Genomic DNA, 21244 nt, shown 5'->3' with positions numbered 1-21244 from the left:
GAGGAGGAGATGTCGCTGGTATTGTAAGAGGAGTGTTACTTGCCTGGTCTGAGCACTTAGAGATACTGGACCGTTGCTGAGAGAAGACAGCTTGAGCCCAGTCAGAGACTGATATGTTTGAGGAGATGGTAACATCAGTTTGGGTGGACACTGTTTGTTGTTTTTGTGCAACATTTGCATACGTACGTTTGGGCATAGTAGGAGCAATTATTTTCCTTGCTTCTTGAAAGCTTACCTTGTTCTCAACCTTCTATTTAACAATTTTTTTCTGTTTTCCATCTCTCACAAGTTTTAGAATATGCAGGATGGTTACCTTTACAGTTGGGACAAGTCTTTTCTGTTGCCAAACATTCAGACTGAGTACAATCGGAAAATCCATAGTTGGGACAATCTGGGTTTCCTCTACACGTTGTCTGAGAGTGACCATACTTTTGGCACTTGTAGCATCTCAAGGGATTGGGAATATACGGGCGAACACAGCAAAGTAGATAGCCAGCTTTTACTGTTGACAGTAGGTTTGGAGAATTAAATGTAAGAATAATATTCCCGGTAGGCGTAAGATTATTGTCTTTTTTAATCATGATTCTTTTTGATGCAATAACATTTTGATCGTGAAGCTCTTGAGTTATTTCATCCTCTGTCACGTTCAACAGATCCCAGCTAGTAATCACACCTTTGGATGTATTTAAGGTAGTATGGGGAGATACTTTAATTGGTATCCCAGCAAAATTTGAAAGTTGTAAGAGTTTCGCTGAATGTCTACTCTTTGTTGTTTCTAAAAGTAGGTCTCCAGATTGCAAACTCTTCACAGTCTTAGGAGATCCTGCAATACTCTCCAGGTGTTTCTGGATGAGGAAAGGAGATAATTTTTTGAGAGGCTGTTCTGAAAGTGAATGTAAAATTAGAAAGGATGGAAACTCTTTTGTTGTTGAATTTGTTTTCAACCTTTTGGGTTGTGAACTGTCATAATCAGTTTCAGTCTGTGGCCAAGAGCTTGTCGGCTCTAAAGGTGGATAAACATTGTGCTCCATCTTTGTTCCTTTTGGCCCTTGGCAGATGAGCTTTTCTGCCAAGGTTTCTGGCCATGCCACAGGGAGGCAGGAGCAGTGCCTGGTGTGACCAAGCGAAAAGTGGTAGGGGGTTAGTAATAAAACTATGAGAAAAAAGAAAGGTGGCTTTCCTTTCTTGCTCTGTACAAGTACTTTTGTAGCAAGAGTGGTTATAAAATAAATAGACTGCTTAACGAGAGGAACGTGAAAGAACTATATATTGCTTTTTGGAAATCGCACTGAAAGGCACAGAGAAATCACTCAGTCACAAATGCTTGGCACCCAGGGCCTTAACTAACAGCATAATCCCTCCTGTCTTCCAACCTTATCTATCTTTTCTGCACATATTGTACTCCCCAAATTCCAATTCTGCACTGCTTATATCTGTGTGACACTAGTGAAGTTTAACATAACCATGAACTTTTCCTAATTGTGTGATTAATTGAGATTTCTGGAATTTTCATGGAGAAATCACATTAAATGTTAAAAAAAAAGTTACTAGGAGCTTCAGCTGTATGGATGAAGTAGCTGAAGCGCAAATTGCTGGCTGAAATATTGTTGGTGTCCCGTCAACCCGGCATGCCAAACTTGGCCTTGCAGATAACACCAGCCATAAAAACATGGCTAGTTTTATCTGCAAGTCCTCTGACTGGTTCAGATAATTCATGCTTTAGATAATCTACATTCAAATAATCAACATCGCATGTCATAGCAGTTAGCACAACTATCACCAGAGACTGCCAGTGAGTCAAATTTCTAACTGAAAATGACAACTTCAGCAAATAAATTTTGATAAAAATGGATAATTATTAAAAAAGAGTGCTATCACTTGTGTTAGTCAGGAAGTGAAACTATAATAACTATTAGACTGTAATTAATTATTTCCATATTGCCTAGCAAAGGCTGACCTTCATACCGTTTACATCCTGTACTGAGAATCGCCAATGTTGTCATCAAATTTTCGCACAGGTCAGCTGCATTCTGTGGATGAGCAGAAAACTGAGCCAGAAGTATATGACGGATACTAATAATCTCCTTAACCAAAAAAAAAAAGATACAAGATATTTAATATAAAATGGTAAACTCAGTATAAAGCAGTAATTTTATTATCAAAGTATCTGATAGGTGTTCTTAAGATGCAATGAATTCAACAGCATAATTATAACTTAAATATAACTTTCTTAGTTACAATTAAATAGCTGTTCAATAAAACATATATTCACACTTAAAGATATAAAAATATTAAAAACAATGTACTAATTTTGCACTTATGATAAATCTCAAATAATTTATATATTTATCTAAGGGGGTACAAAAAGTTTGTACCCTTACCTAGAAAGGTGAAACTTCACAGGAACTTTAATCCTTTTCTATGTACTCTCCATGTATAGTAACAGATTTTTCCCATCTATGGATCAGTTGTTTAATGCCTTGATCATAGATGTCTGCACTTTTTGCCTGAAACCACGATTCCACTTCATTGATGACTTCCTGAGACGAATCAAAGTGGCATCCATGCAATGGTTTCTTCATTTCTCAAAACAAGTCTGACGGTGCTAGGCCAGGAGAATAGGGTGGGTGCTGCAGTAGTTTGAAGCCACACTAGGCAACGAAGTTGGTGGTGGCAACAGCCGTGTGATTCGGTGCATTGTCTGACAGAAGATGGACACCTTCGGTGAACATTCCATGCTTTTTCATCTTCAAAGCATCGTGTAACTTTTTCAAAAGATTTCTGTAGTATTCTCCAGTAAGTGTGACACCACGAGGTAGGATTGCAGACACTTTCAAATTTAATTCTAACTTGTGACTGTCTTTCAGCATTGACCTGTACTTGCTTAGTAAATCTGCAGATCTCCTACAGTTAATGTCATCAGTGCCAACATGTACAATGATATCACCTTTTGTGCCCTTAAAAGATATCTGCTCTATGTCATCAACTTTTGCCCCTGGGAGACATACCCTGGTCCTATTCCATCTATCGTAGAAAGGAATCATCAAGAAAGAGAAGAATGATGGTATCCTGCTCAGGATCCTGGGTGTGCCAAGCCCATACTCACAGATGTGAGTCTACATGTAGACATAGATGGTAATAATAATAAGCAAGTTAAAAATACTACAAAACATTAACTGGACACTTACCATTAACAGACTTCGGTTATCTCGAAATTTTATTTAAAAGTAAAATCCATTCTTTGGTTTTTATTTGTTGAAATAGATTAATAACTTTTTCATTCAAGTTTCGTGCACTGTTCAAATCGACACTGCTCACTCCACAGTTCCTTTGACTTTTTTTATCACCTCTAAGAAATGCGTATTGGCAACCTGCCAACTAAGCATTGACTCAACCACTGGGGCCTAAATGTGGAACTGGTAGTGCACAGTTCCACCTAAGGTTAAACTTCAAAGTTGAAAATGATCTTGTGTTTTTATTCGTTTATTATTTAAATGATTATTGTAAATAAAGCATGAGTATACTATACTATGTAAATAAAGCATGAGTAATATATGCGGAACCTGTTAATAAAAACATTCAGTGTTGCATTGTTCTTAACAAAATTTCATATAACTCCACTGACCGTATATTTTGATTTAAAAAGCTGGTGGTGCTGCAGTTCCACAGTGACTACTGAGTATCCCCTGGTCTCAGGTTCATCCAGCATTCATTATTTGTCATCAACTGATCAGAAAAGTTCTCAACATCTGCATTACACAAATCCAACAGTTGGCAAGAACATTGCATTTGCATTGCTTCTGCAAAGGTGTGAGCAATCTTGGAACCCATCGTACGGAGACCTAAGACGAGCAGATAATCTTGTAAAATGCTGTGTGGCAGACCCATAACTAATTCCTATTGCCTTTGCGATGAAATGAATTGTCACACGTCTATCACTCACCCACCAGCTGCTCAACCTTTGGAACTGTCTGTGGATGTTGATGGCCTTCCTTCTGTTGGCTCGTCAAAATCCTTGTATGACCACACTGGAACTCCAGTTTCCACATTTTTACAGTGTCATAGGATGGACAATTCTGCCGATACACAGCTTTTATTTCTTCCTCAATTTCCTGAGCTTTCTTACCCTGCAAATGCAGGAACTTGATTACTGCTTGATGCTCCACTTAGTCAACCATAGTGTCCTTCCTCAAATTCCAGGTTGGTCCACCTCTAGTGTATGATCACCTATGGGAATGAAATTCACATGTTAGTTATTGAATATGTAGACAACTTATATTTAAAACAGCATCTTCATACTGATGTTTTATCTAGGTCAGGATACAAACTTTTTGATACCCCCTCGTGTGTATATATACGTTAAAGGATTTAAAAGTGATTTTATAAGTGCTGGAAGGTGGAAGCACATATAATAAAATTACTGCATTAGTTTTTTTTTTTTCATTATTAAATATGCACTAAAATGTGAAAATTGTGTAAAAAAAACAACCAAAGGAGATTGGTTGGACTGTCATGCTGTTGAGCAATATGCTGGTTTATACACTGAGTGGACAGAAATCATGGGATATCTACCTAGTAACGGATAGGCCCAACTTTCGCCCAGATAAGAGCAGTCACATGACGAGGCATTAAGTCTAATAGTTCACGAAAGCATTCCACAGGTATTTCCATCCATGCTTGCGGCACCGCTGTTCATAATTCTGTCACATTCCTGGGTGGAGGATCCAAAGCTTGAATGGACCTTTCCACAGCAACCTAAAGATGCTCCACAGCGTTTATGTCCGCTGAAGGGAGGCCATTCCATTGTAGTAAAATCTGCAGAATGCTCTTCGAACCATGTTCTAGTCACCACAGCTCTGTGGGGAGGGGCATTGTCCTGCTGGAAGAGTCCGTTGCCCTGTGGGTGCACGATGACCACGAAGGGATGCAGATGGTCTGCAAGGATGGACATGTAACCTGGACCATTCAGAGATGCATCTAAATGTAGAAGAACATTTAGATGCATCTCTGCATCTAATTTAGAACATCTAAATGTGCCAGTTGAACACACCCCACACCATTACCGACCATCCACCTGCCTGAACAGTAGGCGCCTCCGTAGCCAGGTGGGAAGGAGCAGCAGTGCGTAGCACACACTTCTTGATTAGACCGGGGTTCAAGCCCGTCACCACCAAATACGGAGGATGCGGAAAGGTCAGGGAATGACCACCGCATATCCCAGAGCAATATGGTCTTAGTTGCTAATGCTCCTAAAAACAAAAAAAAAACAACAAACAAACTTGCCTGAACAATTCTTTGTTGACATGACAGGTGCATAGCTTCGTGTGGTTTCCACCAGATACGCAACCTCCCATCTGCTAGAAATAACTGGAAATGGGATTCATCGGACCAGGAGACCCATTTCCAATTCACTCAGTTGAGTTCTTTCACCCAGTTGAGTCCTGTGTCATGGTGTCAGCAATGTGACACTGGTGGGTTGGCAGCTCCCATAACCTATTGTGGCTAATGATCGCCTGATGGTCTTGGTGCAGATGTTTCTGGCACCTCCCTCATTGAAGTCGGCAGTGATTTATGCCACTGTTACTCTCCGGTTGGCTGTAACAATGTGAGACACATTGACAGCTATGTTCATCCACCACCTTTCTCCACCCATAGTGCCATCCACGATGAGATGTTATTCCAGATGCACTCTTGATACTGTTGAACGGGAATAGTGCAATTTCTTTACCACCTCTGCGATAGAGTGACCCATGCATTGAGCACCCACTTTCATCCCTCTTTCAAAGTCAGTTAACTCAAGACATTTAGCCATAGTGACATCGAATTACCGTCTACACGAATGCAGTGTACCAATATACCTGCCAAGCAGTGGGTTTCTCCACTAGCGAGGGGGGGGGTGACAGCATCACGTTGCCAAGGAACTAGGTATTCCACGAATTCTGTCCTATCAGTGTACAGTACATCAGTTCTCAAGGTTCTGTGTGTGTGTGAGAGAGAGAGAGAGAGAGAGAGAGGAAGAAAGTGCAAGGGTCAATTTGTAAGCTATGTTGGCTGAAAATCCTGGAAAAACTCATGGGAATAACCTTGTTACCTTTTCTTGAGATCAATAAACTACATTCCAAATTGAAGAGACCTTTAAGAATTCCCCCAGTTTCTGAACATGGACCTCTGCAACCAAATGAAATTACTGGTGATCCTATTTAGGTTGCTGACAAACTAAATAAATATTTTGCATCTACAATCATGTGTGAAGTTTTTAGGGATGTGAACATTAGAAGTACAGCAAGATATAACTGAGAACTAAATAATTTTGTAGTAATTAAGAAGAAAGTGAAAGTGAAACTGCTGAAGGTAAAAGTAAACAAGACACATGGGGCTGATAGCATATGTCCAATTGTATTAAAATCAGCAGCAAAAACATTTGGCCATAATTATGAGGGCACCCTTAGATTCAGAGGAGGTTCCTATAGATCGGAGGTTTATAAATGTTTCTCCTATTCACAAAGGGATAAATCAAAGGGCAAAATGCAGTTATAGACCGGGAAGCTTGATTTCTACTCCAGAGAAAATAATGGAAAATAATGTTTAAAGTATTGCAGGATCATCTTAACAGAAATGGAATTATACAGAAATCACAGCATGGGTTTGATAATAGAAGGGGATCCTGTCTCTCAATATAAGATACTATAATGCAGTAACAAAGCAGCTAGTTGCAAACAATAATTTACTTTTCTTCGTAGCCATGATCATCTAGTGGTTAGGGCATCATGTTGTAACCTCAATAACCCAGGTTTGAATCCTGGTTATGGCACTGCAGTTACTACAACTGGAAAAGTTGAACTTTTTATTTACCCCTTAATGTGAAGGGCTTGTACAACAGTAGCATTCATTTTTTTTTTTTTTTTTTTTTTGTACAATAAAGTCGCTGCTAGGGATAAAGGGATGGTTGAGTGGAAAAAGTCTGAGTGGTTATCAAAGGGCATTGCTCTTCTTGGACCAATGTTATTAGCAGAGGTTCCCAGGGTTCAGTGCTGAACTCATTACTGTTTTCTATATTTATTAATGATATTGATGAAAGTGTATAAGGCTTAATGTCTAAGTTTGCAGATTATACAAAGGCTGTCAAGATAGTTAATGAGAGTAATCTGGGTATGCTACTGCAACAAGATCTAGAAAAATTAGGCAGATGGACTGAGAAGTGGGAATTGAAGTTTAAAATTGGCAAATGAAAGGTACTTCGTAGAAGTAACAGTAATTCCAGATTAAAATACAGTGTGGTACCACAATCTGGTAGTGATGTTGTTGTTATTTGGTTTTTAGGAGCATTAGCAACTAAGGCCATATTTCTCCGGGGATATGCGGTGGTCATTCCCTGACCTTTCCGCATCCTCCGTATTTGGTGGTGATGGGCTCAAACCCCAGTCTAATCAAGAAGCATGTGCTATGCACTGCTGCTCCTGCCCACCTGGCTACGGAGGCATCTCTGGTAGTGAATAATGAAAAATATCTGCATGTAACTGTGCAGTCAGATATGAAGTTCTCTGGGCACTGTTCACAGGCTGCTAATTTCAGCCCATGGGGTTCTGCCAATGATATACAAGAATTTTTCGGGTAGGAATAGGAAGGTGATCATCATGTAGCATAAGGCAATGGTTAGGCTACATCTTGAGTATTGCATACAGGTGGTCTGGAAGCCTCATTTGCAGAAGGATGTGGATGTTGGAGCAGGTGCAGAGAAGAGCAATGAGATTAGTAAGGGAAACAAAAGGATGCACTTAAGGAAAGGTTTCAGGTCTGCAAACTGCAGCATCTGGAGACTGACACCTGTGAGGATATCTCATTGTGATGTTTAAGGCTCTGAATGGATTGGGTAAGCTCAATGCCAATGGAATACTTCCTCTTACGCAGACTATGCATATGAGAGGGCACAAATTCAAACTAAGAAAGAATAGTTGTAGGATAGATGTACAGAAATTTGTTTTCAGCTAGCAGATAGGTGGAAAAAACTTCCATGTGGTATTGTAAATATAGGTGGTTTTAATAAATTCAAGGAAGAACAGGACACACTGTTAGAGTGGATGGTTATGTGATATGGAAAGGTTCTTTTTTTCTTTTTTGTTGGTAAATGCTGTGTAAGTTTGCATTATCTGTAATACTACAATTAACTGGCTACACAGAGATATGAAAAGTGGACACTTCCTTCTAACCCAATGGTATCAGCTTTAGAGAGGTTTTAGTTAGCAGAGATCTCTGGTGCTGCTTGACAAGAAACACTATGTACTAGAAAGTTCTTTCATCAGGTTACAACTTTGCAAAAAAAAAAAACAATGGGTTGTTCAGTCCATTTAATTTTTATTTAGTTACACATCTATAAAGAGAAACAGGACAAACATAACATCTAATTAAGGTGATACTTTAAATTCTGTATTTATATATTTAGAACTAATGAGCTTAGAACTGTGGAAGTTGTAAGTAGTGCAACAGCAACTGCCAAGTTTTTTGTAAGGACAAAGTTTTGACATATCTCCTGGCCACACAATGGCTTGGTTTGGTTTTCGGTTTTTAATAGCGCATTGGCAGGCCACACAATGGCAGAATGGTATGTTCAACAATCCAAATGGTGCAAGGAAGCAGGCTTATACAGCATCAATCAAAAACATAAAATAATAATAATATCCAAACCACTTGCTGGTCTTCTATAGTAGGGAGAGAATTTCTACAGGCGGGTCAATGTTATTTTTCTACATTAGAGAACATTACGCTATGATTTCTCCACTTCTTATCAGCAAACTGTTAGTCTGAGAAACACACTGCCTGTGCAATTAGTCGGCACCAAGAAATGGGGTGAAAATCAAACGAGATGCGGGAGAAAAGGGGCCAGCTAAGACTGACCTTCAACTGTATACAGAATTTCTCTCCACTATAATAATAATTTGCATAATCTCATTAAATTTGTTGCGCCTACCGACTTCCACTTAAGATAGAAATTGTGCATTCTGGATAACAATATTAACTGGGGGGGGCAAAATAAAGTAGTACTAACTTTATATGGAACTGATATTAAGCGTGACAGCAATTCTGGTTCTTGAGATATAAAATCATACACTGTTCGTATATTACATTTCTTACAGCTTTCGATTATTTCTGTTGTTAATGCTGGTACGAGCGAAGAACGCAGTACAGGCATTGTACTATCACATAATCAAAATCAACCCTTGGCCGTGAAGAGTTTATATAAATAGTTAAATTTCTGCAATAAAGATATTCATTCTCTCCATAAAATTTTTAATTTCAACACTCCCGCCAGAAACGAGAAACACTCCCACTTATGTGTATTTAACTTGTGTCACTCTGTGTCTCCACATATCTGACCACTTCACCTAGATCATATACTATTACTCATAAAAAAAAATAAAAATATATAGCCCAAAAGCCCCAATTTTTACAGACAGTAAAATCCCATTATTATGAATTATCATGCGGTGCGCTATTTATTCAGCAATAAACAGTTTCGTTTATGGGAAGGGGAGATCTCGTTCGTCCCACGTTGGTAGCTTTTAATAGTTCCAACGCATAAGAGAGCAGTGGCGGTCTGAGGAGTTTCTAAAGGAGGGGGAATTAAATTACCATAAGAAGGGCCTAGATCCCCTTTTAGCCCCTACCTGGAACTGCCACTTCATGTCAGTATATATGATTATCGCCCGCTTGGGTAGTACAGTTGGTAGAATCGCCATCCTCTCCACACCGGATGGAAAAGACCTGAGTTCAAATCCCGTCAATGACGAGAGGAATTTTTATAGACTTTAGGCACAACATGGCTGAGTTAATCGGTCTCAGGCGAGGGTAGCATGGTTCATTCTTCCTTAAAATAGGGTAGTTTTTCATCCAAAAAGTAGCAATCAACTACAGAACCCACGAAATTTACAGACGTATTATATACAAAAGCCCAACCATTATTTTTAGGCCACCTGACTAATTAAATACATCTGCCGTGTTATGTGTGTTATGTCTAATAATTGCGTGTGTTCAATGGTCGATTTGTCTGTTTTGCTGGACGAAAAACCCCAGTTCCTAGGGGTAAAACTTTGCTGACTACGCCTGAGTCCGATTAACTCAGCCACGGAGTGAAAAAATCCCATTAAGGTTCCTCGCATCATCGACGGAATTCGAACACGGGCCTTTTCCATCCTGTGTGGGGAGGACGGTGACTATACCAGTGTGCTACCCACGCAGACTACGTATTATTATATACAAAAACCAAATTATGACATTAGGGTCTCCCGTAAATGATTACATCTACCCGTATATTTATTTTGTCTGTAAATTGCGTGTGTTCTCTGGTGGATTTGCCTGCTTTGCTGGATGAAAAAACCCCATCCCAGGGGAAAACTTTGCAATCTACGCCTAAGACCGACTAACTCAATATGGAGGAGCGAAAAAAAGCCCACTAAAGTCCCTCGCGGCATCGAGGGAATTCGAACCGTGGCCTTTTCCACCCGATGTGGGGTTGGTAGGACGGTGACGATACCACTGTGCTACCCACGCAGACTACGTATTATACAGGGTGATTCACTACCAGTGCGACAAACTTGCAGGAGGTGTAGGGGGTACAAAGACGAATCGGAATCACATAGCATTGCAGGGTCCGAAATGCCTTCGTCATGCGGTAGAGGACGTTGAATGGGAGGTCGCGTGAACAGCGATCCCGTTGGAAGTCAGCATTTGCGAACCGTTTCTGTTGAAGAAACCAAGTAGCAAAAGTCCTCCGGAGTGGATAATCCGCAGGCCCCAATGATTGGACACGTTGCAGATGGTATGAACTCATTTGGTTTGTTGACAGTATCCTCCATACAGTGGATTGAGAAATACCCAATCGTTGGCCTATCGCTCGAGTACTCGTACTCGGATTGCTTTCTGCAAGACGTAGGACATTCTCCTCATTGTCTGGCGTCCTCATCGTTTGCTCTCGATTCATGGTACCACTCGTGAAACAACCAGTCTCACGTAACCTTCTGTGCACACGTGCGAAAATCGTATGATGAGGAGCACGCCTGTGAGGGAACGTTCCTGGTACAAGCGCAGAGCGGCGCGCCCGTTTCAGTCCGCAGCTCCATATGCGAGGTGTATGTCGGCCAGTTCAACGTTTGAATACTCGTCCATCCTATTGCCTCGGGAACCGGTTCGCAAATGCTGACTTCCAACGGGATCGCTGTTCACGGGACCTCCCATTCAACGTCCTCTACCGCATGACGAAGGCATTTCGGACACTGCAATGCTATGTGATTCCGATTCGTCTTTGTGCACCCTACACCTTCTGCAAGTTTGTCGAACTGGTAGTGAATCACCCTGTATACAGCACAATACAGCCTAAGCTGCTGATGTTCCTAAAAAAACTACAACAATCAACCTTGAGAAGGCAAAGTCCTCACAAACTGTTACCGCATAAGGCAAACAACATGCACTTTTGCTATCCTTGCTCACCCTTCTCAAGGGTGTTCTCTCACTAGCGGCTTGTGATTTTCTGCTCGCCTGAGGAACCCGATCCGCATGGTTCTCATTATTTCTCAACAGTTTTATACCCCTTCCCTCTATCCTTACCTCAATTCTTGGGTCATCTTCATCCTTCTAAGGGAAACCCCGGGAGGCGTCCCTCTACTGACCTATCCCGCTCCTCATGACGTGGACAGATGCTCGAATGCCTCTTCTTGGTGAGGGGGGCCTTCCAGTAACTAAGTGGTCAGATATTCAGATACCCACACTACTCGTACCTTCATCTGGCCTCGTCAGATTTTGCTACTTCACAGTGACACTTTTACACGGTTTGTGGGGACCACTGGTATCACTTACAGATGCATACTATGTCCACTATAAGCCAAACAAAGATAACTGAAACAATTCCTAAGGCAATATAAGGAAATAAATTAGATTAAAACATTAGTCGAACATTAAAACAGTATAAAGCAATAGAAATCAATTAACAAACTTTCAGATTAAAGAAAAAAATTAATAATTTAATCAGCAACAAAAATTAAAGAAAAAACCTCAGATGAGAGAATATGATACTTCACTAAACACTAGATAAAATAAATTTAATTCTTAGATTCACGAGTTAGTCCAAGTTTAATGAAAGAAAAGATGATCATATCAGAAAGTATATTAAGGAAGTGGATTTTTTAAAAAAAGGAGACGATATTAGTTGCGGTTGTGAAGATAATGCCTGGTAGCTAAAAATAAGTAAAAGTAATATGAAAAATGTGTCCATTTTCCATTTCCTACTTAATTCCCATTAGCAAAATTCCCTATATTTTTGCCACTGCTATACTCAGAGAATAATAACCATTACATGCAGTGAGCTATTTTTGTCTGCTCTGATACGCACACCTCGACTTCGAACTTGGGAGGCAGCAATAGAGACGCTATTGTGAGTCCGGCTAAATCACAGCAAGAGATCGTTACCCGATCGGTTCGGACAAATGTCGCAGATTTCATAAAACAATGGGAAAATCTAATTCTCGGTGGAGAAATTAGAGTAATGCTAAATAAGGAAGATACCTTTGAAGTGAAACCTGAACTTCCTAACTACGAAGTGATTGTTATCTGGAGATTGGCGCAGAGAAGAGATTTTATTTTAGTGACTAATGCTGCACAAACTGCATATGCCACCTCATGCAGATACGAAGTTCCTCTTTCTACTCATAAGATTCTATTTCTAATAGGGTCAGGTTTCCAGGACAATCGTTTTTCTTTCCCCTACAAAACGAGTCTCCTGACCAATACCAGGACTTGAAACCTAGGGAGAGAGAGACATATATATTGAAAGAGGGCAAAAAAGTCGGGGTCGTTTTGCTGTTTTAGTGAGAGCGCAGTATTGTTCATCGTTCTACTGGTCCCGAAAAATCGTATCTTGGAAAGGTGATACACTATGGGAAGTTATCGAGAAACTTCAAATCGGGGAAAAATGCAGTTTACTGGTTTGTTTGTATTTTAATAGCGAAGTAAACAGAGCGACCCAACATTACGACTTACCTTCCCCAGCACTGTCGATGATTACTTACATTCCTCCTCTCAGATTTACATGTCAACATTTTACCTATTGTTAATACTATTAAATGGAATACTATCGACTACTGGTAAATATGCAGGTCGGCTCAACACAGTTGCCTAGATATTCGGACAGCGAGATGCCTATTGACGCATTAGAGTAACAGCAATGAATATCTAATAAAGGCCTCACGAAGAACACAAACCAACTAATATACATGTGCTAAGTATGTCTCAACTTTTAGTATATTGGGTAATTTTCAGTATATCGCGATAAGATACATCAATATTGAGATGCAGACAGCCACTACTGTGATTCATTTGTATCATATATGTCTATGTCTAATAAATCATGTTCTGTTTTTGTTTGTTTACTCCTGCCTCTTGACTATTCTCTCTAGTTACACATAGGTCACTGAATAAGTGCTGTTTAAAAGAACCATTAATTGCGGTTACCCTGGGGCCCCCTTATCTAAGAAGTACCTCTGGGTGAAAAACACAACGCCTCTTGATGTTGCAGTTTGCTCTTTACCTCTCAGAGTAAATCTAAAAACACAGGATTTTGTCTTGAATGAACTCCTAGACGCTCATATAAATCCTAGTCTTTCTGGTTTCTCATTTTAGTGTTGGAAACCTGCCTGGGAATTTCGTTATTCATATTAAACACTATCCAGCAGGCACCCGATACCATTACAGAAACGACTTCGGAACAGTAATCAGCGCGCAGGTTTAAAGATTGCATGTAAGAGGAACAGAGTCGGTTGGGTATGGAGAACCTACTGTGCGTGGACAATTTCGGGAAGAAAATTATCAAATGTGGTGTCGTCACCGTACTCCCCAACACCAAGTAGAAAGGCCTGGGTTCGAATCCCGTCGATGACGCGAGGAATTGTAGTGGGCTTTTTTCACTTCGTGTTGAGTTAGTCTAGGTTTTTTGTCCAGCAAAACAGACAAATCGACCAAAGAACACACGCAATTTACAGACTGAAATACGGGTTTATGTATTAAATTAGGGGTAACCCTGATATAATAATTTGAATTTGTTTTTAACTTCGTAATTTTATCACTTGCACTTTTATCAGTTTTTTTTTGTGTTAAATATAAAGCTTTATCCTATCGTCACCTAAATCTAATTCTGCATTTCTGTTATATACTGTATTTTTCATCGGTGTTGGCGTGACTTACTTATTGCAGTTGTTATGAGTGGCTGTCTTCCCAACCACTGAGGCATATTTCAAGAAAAAGTCTTAAATATTTGTTCTTAAAAAACAGCATAGGATCGAGATTTAATTGTTTAAGATGAAACTGATTGTCGAGGGTAGGAAGTCTATTTATTGATGATATGAGACTTGGTTACAGTTTGTTCACTTTGCATGGAATTTTGGTCCCATGGCTATCCAAATTCGAAGAAAACGAAAGTCAGAATTTTAAATGTTTAAAAAAATAATATGAGACTATTTATTACTAAAGTACTCGGATGGCAGACTGCCATGAAAAATCTTCATCTTACAGGTTCAAGGTTGGATTTGAAAATGGACCATCCAGTCCATCCCTCTCTAGGGTTATGTACACTTATGGGTAAATATAATAATGCGCCATTTTAGCAGAAAATTCATTGAGAAAGTATATTTTCTCCCTTCCGGCTCCTTTCCTACATGCACATCAGGCAGTTTCTACTCGGTTGAACATTGGCCATTGCCTCTACGATTTTCCGTACCACTGAAATCAGACTGACTGTCGGTATATATTATATGAAGAAAATTTTAGAGGGGCGCCAAATTTAAATTGACACTCCGGCTCAACATACCCTATGAACGCCACTGCCTGAGGCTAATGATGCCTCATAATTAATTTTAATGGTTTAATACACTCTACTGCCACTTACCAGTAGTATTGTCACCGTCCACTGACGCGAAAAACTTTAATGAGCTTTTTTCACTCTGTGGCTGAGTTAGTTGGTCTCAGGCGTAGATAGCAAGCTTCCCACGCCAGAAACTGTGGTTTTTCGTCCAGAAAAACAAAGTGACTGTACAACACACGCAATTAGCAGACACAGCACAGCATATGAATTTATGCATTAACAGAGACATATGACAAGAAAGCAAGCTTCTGCAGCATCAGACAAATATAAAAAAAAACCCTCCAATTTCACCCCTCCATTCGTTCCAAATACCTGTCCAGCTCAGCCTTAAATTTATTTAGGGTATCAACTTCCAAAACAAAAGATGGAAGAGTGTTCCACCAATCAGCCACATCGCTACTAAATGCAAATTTACACACATCTAATCTGCAACTATATTTTCCCAATTTGAATCTATGCCCCCTCAGAGTCTTAATCTGAGCAAGAGGAAGAATCCCACCAGCATTCAGCTTACTCAACCCATTCAAGACCTTATACACCTCAATCAGATCAACTCGCAGATGCCTACTCTGCAGGCATTGCAATTTGCAGGACTTAAGACTTTCTTGGTAAGCCTTTTCTTGCACACTTTTGTTCCCCTCACCAATCTTGTTGCTCTTCTTTCTACTCGTTCTAGCAACTCTACATCCTTCCTAAAATGAGGCCTCCAGACCTGGCGTCATTACGGAGACTTTCGTTGGATTACAGCGTCTTCACTTGGCAATTGAGTGGGTAGAGAACGCGCGTGATATTTAAGAAAATATTTATACACAGTACTCTAGGTGTGGCCTGACCATTGCCTTTGACAACGTGATAATCACCTCCCTGTCCCGGCTAGCAAAATTCCTACATATCATTAACAAGACTCATGACCAGCCCTGGCAGCCTGTCTGCACTGCTCAGCAAACTTCATATTTGACTGCACAATTACCCCCAGGTCTTTTTCACTTCCCTGAGTGTAGTACCACACAATTGGTTCGTTTATCTTGGGTTATTGCTACGAAGTACATTGCATTTGTCGATGTTAAACTTCAGTTGCCACATCTCAGCCCATTTGCCCAACTTATCTAGATCCAGTTGGAGTAGCATACTGTCTCTACTGTCCTTAATAACCCTGCCAACCTTTGTATCATCTGCAAACTTCGACATTAACCTTATATTTCTCTCTCTCTCTCTCTCTCGGGGTAATTCAAAAATTTTTTTTTTTTTTTTGGCTGATGGAGCATAAGCCTAAGGCTTCCTTGCACTATATGGCTAATAATAATAATAATAATAATAATAATGAAGGAACATAATGCAAAAAAGCGCAAGCGTATATAGAATCAGCTAAAAAAAAAAAACTTCTAATTTCACCCATCCACTCGCTCCAAATGTTTCTCTAGTACTGCCTTGAATCTATTTAAGCTGTCAACTTCTACAACGACAGATGGAAGTTTGTTCCAGCAATCAACCACACGCTAATCAAAGGCAAACTTCCGCACATCTATCCTACAACTCTGTTTCCTCAATTTTAATTTAGGTATTAATTCAAATTGAGGAATTTGTTCTTAGAATACCGGTATTCTAAAAACAAACGTTTTTCTCAATAAATTTTGATGACACAATAAATTTTGAGGTTCAATAAAGTAAGGAAAAAAAAAAAAACAAGTACTGTAATTACTTGAATTCATGTTTTAAATAAATTTTTATTGCAATAATAAATATTCTGAAAAAATCATTAAAATACAGTTATTCTAATAATGAAATAGCAAATGCTTAAAAAAGCGGTACTCACCTTGAATAAATCTTCATGGTTTAATTAGAAAGGGTTGGTTAATATTTAGGTTGAATAGTTGAGTTAAAAAGACTAAGGGAGGGACAAAAATAAAGTGCTATATCGGAAATTAGAATAGGCGCAAGGAAGCAGGTGTGTACACATCTAATCCTTGGTTGTCATTAAAGTAGGGAAAAATAATTGAAATTAAATAAGTAATATAGTGGGCCAATAGTCATTACGGAGACTTTCGTTGGATTACAGCGTCTTCACTTGGCAATTGAGTGGGTAGAGAACGCGCGTGATATTTAAGAAAATATTTATACTCTCGTGATGCATTTTTTGACATGCGGTAACCTCAACCGCGAGAGGTTCCAAATCGGTGAAAGGTTGAAGGGAAGTTTAGTGTTTAAGACTTTAAGATTGGAATGGTGTTGATACCATTTTCTCTGTCATGATGTTGGCAATGGGGTACTCTGGTGGGTCGGCGGCTCCCATAACCTATTGTGGCTAATGATTGCCTGATTATCTTGGTGGTGACGTTTTTGGTCCTTCCTTGTTGAAATTGGCAGTGATTTGTGCCAGTCACTTTCCGGTTGGCTGAAACAATGCGAGACAGATGTTGATGTCCATATTCATCCATCCCCTTCCTCCGCTCAGTGGTCCACAATGAGATTTTATTCTGGAAATGGCATATCTATGATACTCTTGATACTGTCGAATGCAGATAGTGCAATTTCTGTACTTCCTCAACAGTGACCCATGCTTCGGGCACCTACTATCATCCCTCTTTCAAAGTCGGTTTACCCACGACTGACAATGAGTTGCCATCTATGTGAATGCACTGATATAGTGTACCTATATACCGGCCAAGTGGTTGTGGTTTTGTCCACTAGCGAGAGGGACGACATGGTCGCGATGCCCAAGAACCAGGTATCCATGAATTCTATTCTTTCAGCGTTTTACACTCATGCTCTCGTTCATCCTCTACATTCTTTCTTGTTTTATGCTTTTTTTTCTTACATTTTATGTTATATAATTTTTTTTGTTAGATTACATGTTTTTTTTCGTACATCCATCCTCTTTCTCACACCAGGGGGGAGTGCAATGGCGTGTTGTGTAATTTAAAATAAAATACTTTAAGGTTAACTTAAATAATTAATTTAGATTTAAGGACAACTAAAATAAGGGTTTGTATTTATAACTTACTAAGAATTAAGACTGTGTTCTTTCTCACTCACACTTTCATTTATTCTTTCAAACTTATGTATCATTTATTCAATTTCATTCTCTATGCACTGAATCCTCAGACTCCTCAACTTACTTTTATTATTCAGCTGAGGTGCAGTCTTGACTGCATATCTTGCCGGGGAGGTATGAAGTTGGTGTATTGATATTGTTAGTAGCTAAGTTCGTGTATATTTTAAAACTATATATTTAACAATGTGTCTTCATACTCTCAATATTATATTAATACCTTCATTCATTCCCTTTTACGGCGCCTCCGTAGCCAGGTGGGAAGGAGCAGCAGTGCGTAGCATATGCTTCTTGATTAGACCGGGGTTCGAGCCCGTCACCACCAAATACGGAGTATGCGGAAAGGTCAAGGAATGACCACCGCATATCCCGGAGCAATATGGCCTTAGTTGCTAATGCTCCTAAAAACCAAATAACAAACAAACAAACATTCCCTTTTACCAATATTCTCATTCACCTCCTTGCTCAGCCACTCTCTTTCACCATAACTACACATTCTTTATCTTTCACCACAATTTCAATTTTAATCTATCACATTCATTCAGTGCCCAGCACATTCACTCAATTCAATTCTTTCACACTCATTCATTCATTCTGCATTGTATCCCTTTGCAACAAGCTTACTAATATTATTCAGCTGGGTTGTTTTCCTGGCTGGCTGTACATCTCACCCCCCCTCCTTATAATTACGTAATGAGTGTGGTGATCCTTGGCGGGGGGAGAAGTCCGGAAGTCAATCCGGTTATGTCTAATTCAGGTATCTTTCAGGATGCAGGTTACAACTACCTCTCAGATTGAAATGTCATCTGGGCACGGCGGGAGATATGGGCACTTTGGCTTTGAATTACTTCTTGGTTGTGGGTGAGGTGGTAGGGCCAATCTCTGCATGCTGTCTAATTTCAAATACTTGTTGAGTAAAGTTCATAAAAGCTTTACATATATTTTCATCCAAAATAAATTGGTGTTCCTGTCCCTTGAAAGGAGGCCAATTTCAGCTATTAACTGTGTTCTTTGGATTTGATAGATTGTACACTCATAAACAATTTGTGACCATTCCTTGATTTTACTAATCCCCCTTAGTCTTATAAACCTCAATCTGATCATCTCCGAGATGCCTGGTTACCAAGTTCTGTAGCTCATATAATCGGAGTTTTTTCTCAAATGCTCGTCCTTCTGCCTATCTCACCATTCGAGTTGCTCATGTTTGGACCATTTCAAGAACTTGGGGGGAGACAAAGACGAATAGATTAACAGTAGCCACTGGCAGAGGTGAAAGAGATTCTTGCACTGCTTCTATTGGAATGAGCAGAAGCCTGAAAAACAAGATGCAGGATATTTCAGAGACTGCCGGGAGTCATTGCGGTACAAGTAAACACATGGGTTGTGTTAGGGTAGCTAAGAATAGAAATAGGTGCATGTATACTTGCGTGTACACCAATGCTAGGAGTTTAGTAAATAAATTTGATGAATTTGAGGTATTGCTCAAAACATCAAAGGCAGATATTGTTGGGATATCAGAGACGTGGTGTCACACAGATATAAGGAATGCAGAACTGGAATTTGGGGAGTACAACGTCTACAGAAAGGATAGACTGGATAGGAAGGGAGGAGGGGTTATGCTATTAGTTAAGAAATACATAAAATCCAAGAAGTGAAGCCAGTGGACATCGCTGGACAGTGCAGTGTCGAGTCAGTTTGGTGTGACATAAGCATTGGGAGATCAAAATTGAGAGTAGGAGTGTGCTATAGGCCTAATGACTCTGATGAGTATAATAAGATACTGTACAGGGAAATAGAGTGGGCCAGTAAATCAGAGAGTCTTATAATGGGAGATTTTAATTTCCCAGATATTGACTGGAATTTGGGGGCTGGTCACTCGCACACTAGCAAGGCTTTTGTGGATTTATTGGATGATTGTTTTCTACATCAGCATGTTCAGGAGGCAACTAGAGGGAAGAATACTCTTGATTTGATTATCAGCAGTGATTCTTCATGCATTAAGAATCTGCAGATAAATGAACCGCTAGGTGGCAGTGATCACAGTGTGCTGAAGTGGGATTTACTCAAAGAGGTAACTACCATTAGGGGTAAAGGGAAGGGTTATTGCTTTCGTAAAGGCGACTACGATGGACTGAGACAGTATTTAAATTCTATACAGTGGGACCAACTGATGATGTTACCAACAGCAAATGCAAAATGGGAAGTATTCAAAGAATTTATCTTGGAAGCTACTAGGCTATACATACCAACTAAGAAATATTGTTCAAGGTTTAGGCCTAAATGGATGTCAGATGAACTGATGAGGCATATGGCAGAGAAGAAACATGCATGGGATACATACAAATTAACACATGACACAGAAGTCTATGATAGATACAAGTTGATCTGTAACCAAGTTACAAAGGAGGTTAGGCAGGCGAAGGCAGATTACGAGAAATCTGTGGCAAGGGATGCAAAGAAAAACAGCAAAGAGTTCTTTACTTATGTAAACTCTAGAAGGGAGGGGATGAATCAGATTGGTCCACTTGATATCGATGGGTCGACTGTTGATGATACTGCTCAGGTAGCTAACAAACTAAATGAATATTTTGCATCGACATTCACACATGAGGAGTTATTTAGCGAGGGGAAAGCCAGAGGTGTATTCAACTCTAGCAGTAAGCTAGAGAATCTTGTAATAACTGAGAGTAAAGTGGAGGAGAAATTGTTGAAGATAAACACAAGAAAGGCACCCGGGGTGGATGGGATCTATTCAGTTATATTAAAGGAGGCAGCAAAGGAAGTAAGCAAACCCTTAGCCATAATTATGAGAGCTTCCTTGAACTCAGGGGAGGTACCCACACACTGGATATGTGCAAATGTCACCCCAATTCACAAAGGAGGATCAAAGGCTGACACAAATAATTATAGACCTGTGAGTTTAACTTCTGTTCCAGGAAAATTAATGGAGGCATTAGTTAAAGAAGCACTGCAGGATCATTTAGACAAGACTTCAGCTATAGCTCGGACTCGACATGGTTTTGTTAAGGGGAAGTCTTGCCTGACCAATTTGATTGGATACTATGATGCAGTCACAAAGGACCTGGATGCAGGGAATAACTTTGATGTTATATACTTGGATCTTAGAAAGGCTTTTGATACTGTTGCACATGGAAGACTGCTGCACAAATTGGAGCAGTGTGGCATTGGAGGCAAATTGCTGCTGTGGATAAAGGGGTGGCTGAGGGGGAGAAGACAGAGAGTGGTAATCAATGGACACTGCTCGTCGTGGACTAATGTTATTAGTGGAGTCT

At 39.8% G+C, this 21244-nt stretch overlaps 1 protein-coding gene across 1 annotated transcript in view; it reads right to left on the bottom strand.

The window, feature by feature from the left end:
* The window catches only part of LOC150075912 (DNA repair protein RAD51 homolog 4-like), a 53273-nt gene extending 44045 nt beyond the window's left edge, over window positions 1–9228 (bottom strand). The window contains exons 1-2 of the mRNA XM_090387209.1: window positions 9044–9228; window positions 1966–2084 (exon numbers count right to left, since the gene is read on the bottom strand). Coding sequence (XP_090243335.1) covers window positions 1966–2084; window positions 9044–9187 — 263 coding nt within the window. The 5' untranslated portion in view covers window positions 9188–9228. The remainder of the gene's footprint in view (window positions 1–1965; window positions 2085–9043) is intronic.
* Window positions 9229–21244: the final 12016 nt, after the last annotated feature.

This window comes from Mastigoproctus giganteus, chromosome 13 (assembly GCF_048544385.1).
Source record: "Mastigoproctus giganteus isolate SK-2022 chromosome 13, ASM4854438v1, whole genome shotgun sequence".
NCBI lineage: Eukaryota > Metazoa > Arthropoda > Arachnida > Uropygi > Thelyphonidae > Mastigoproctus > Mastigoproctus giganteus.
This window is presented reverse-complemented; position numbering and strand designations above follow the sequence as displayed.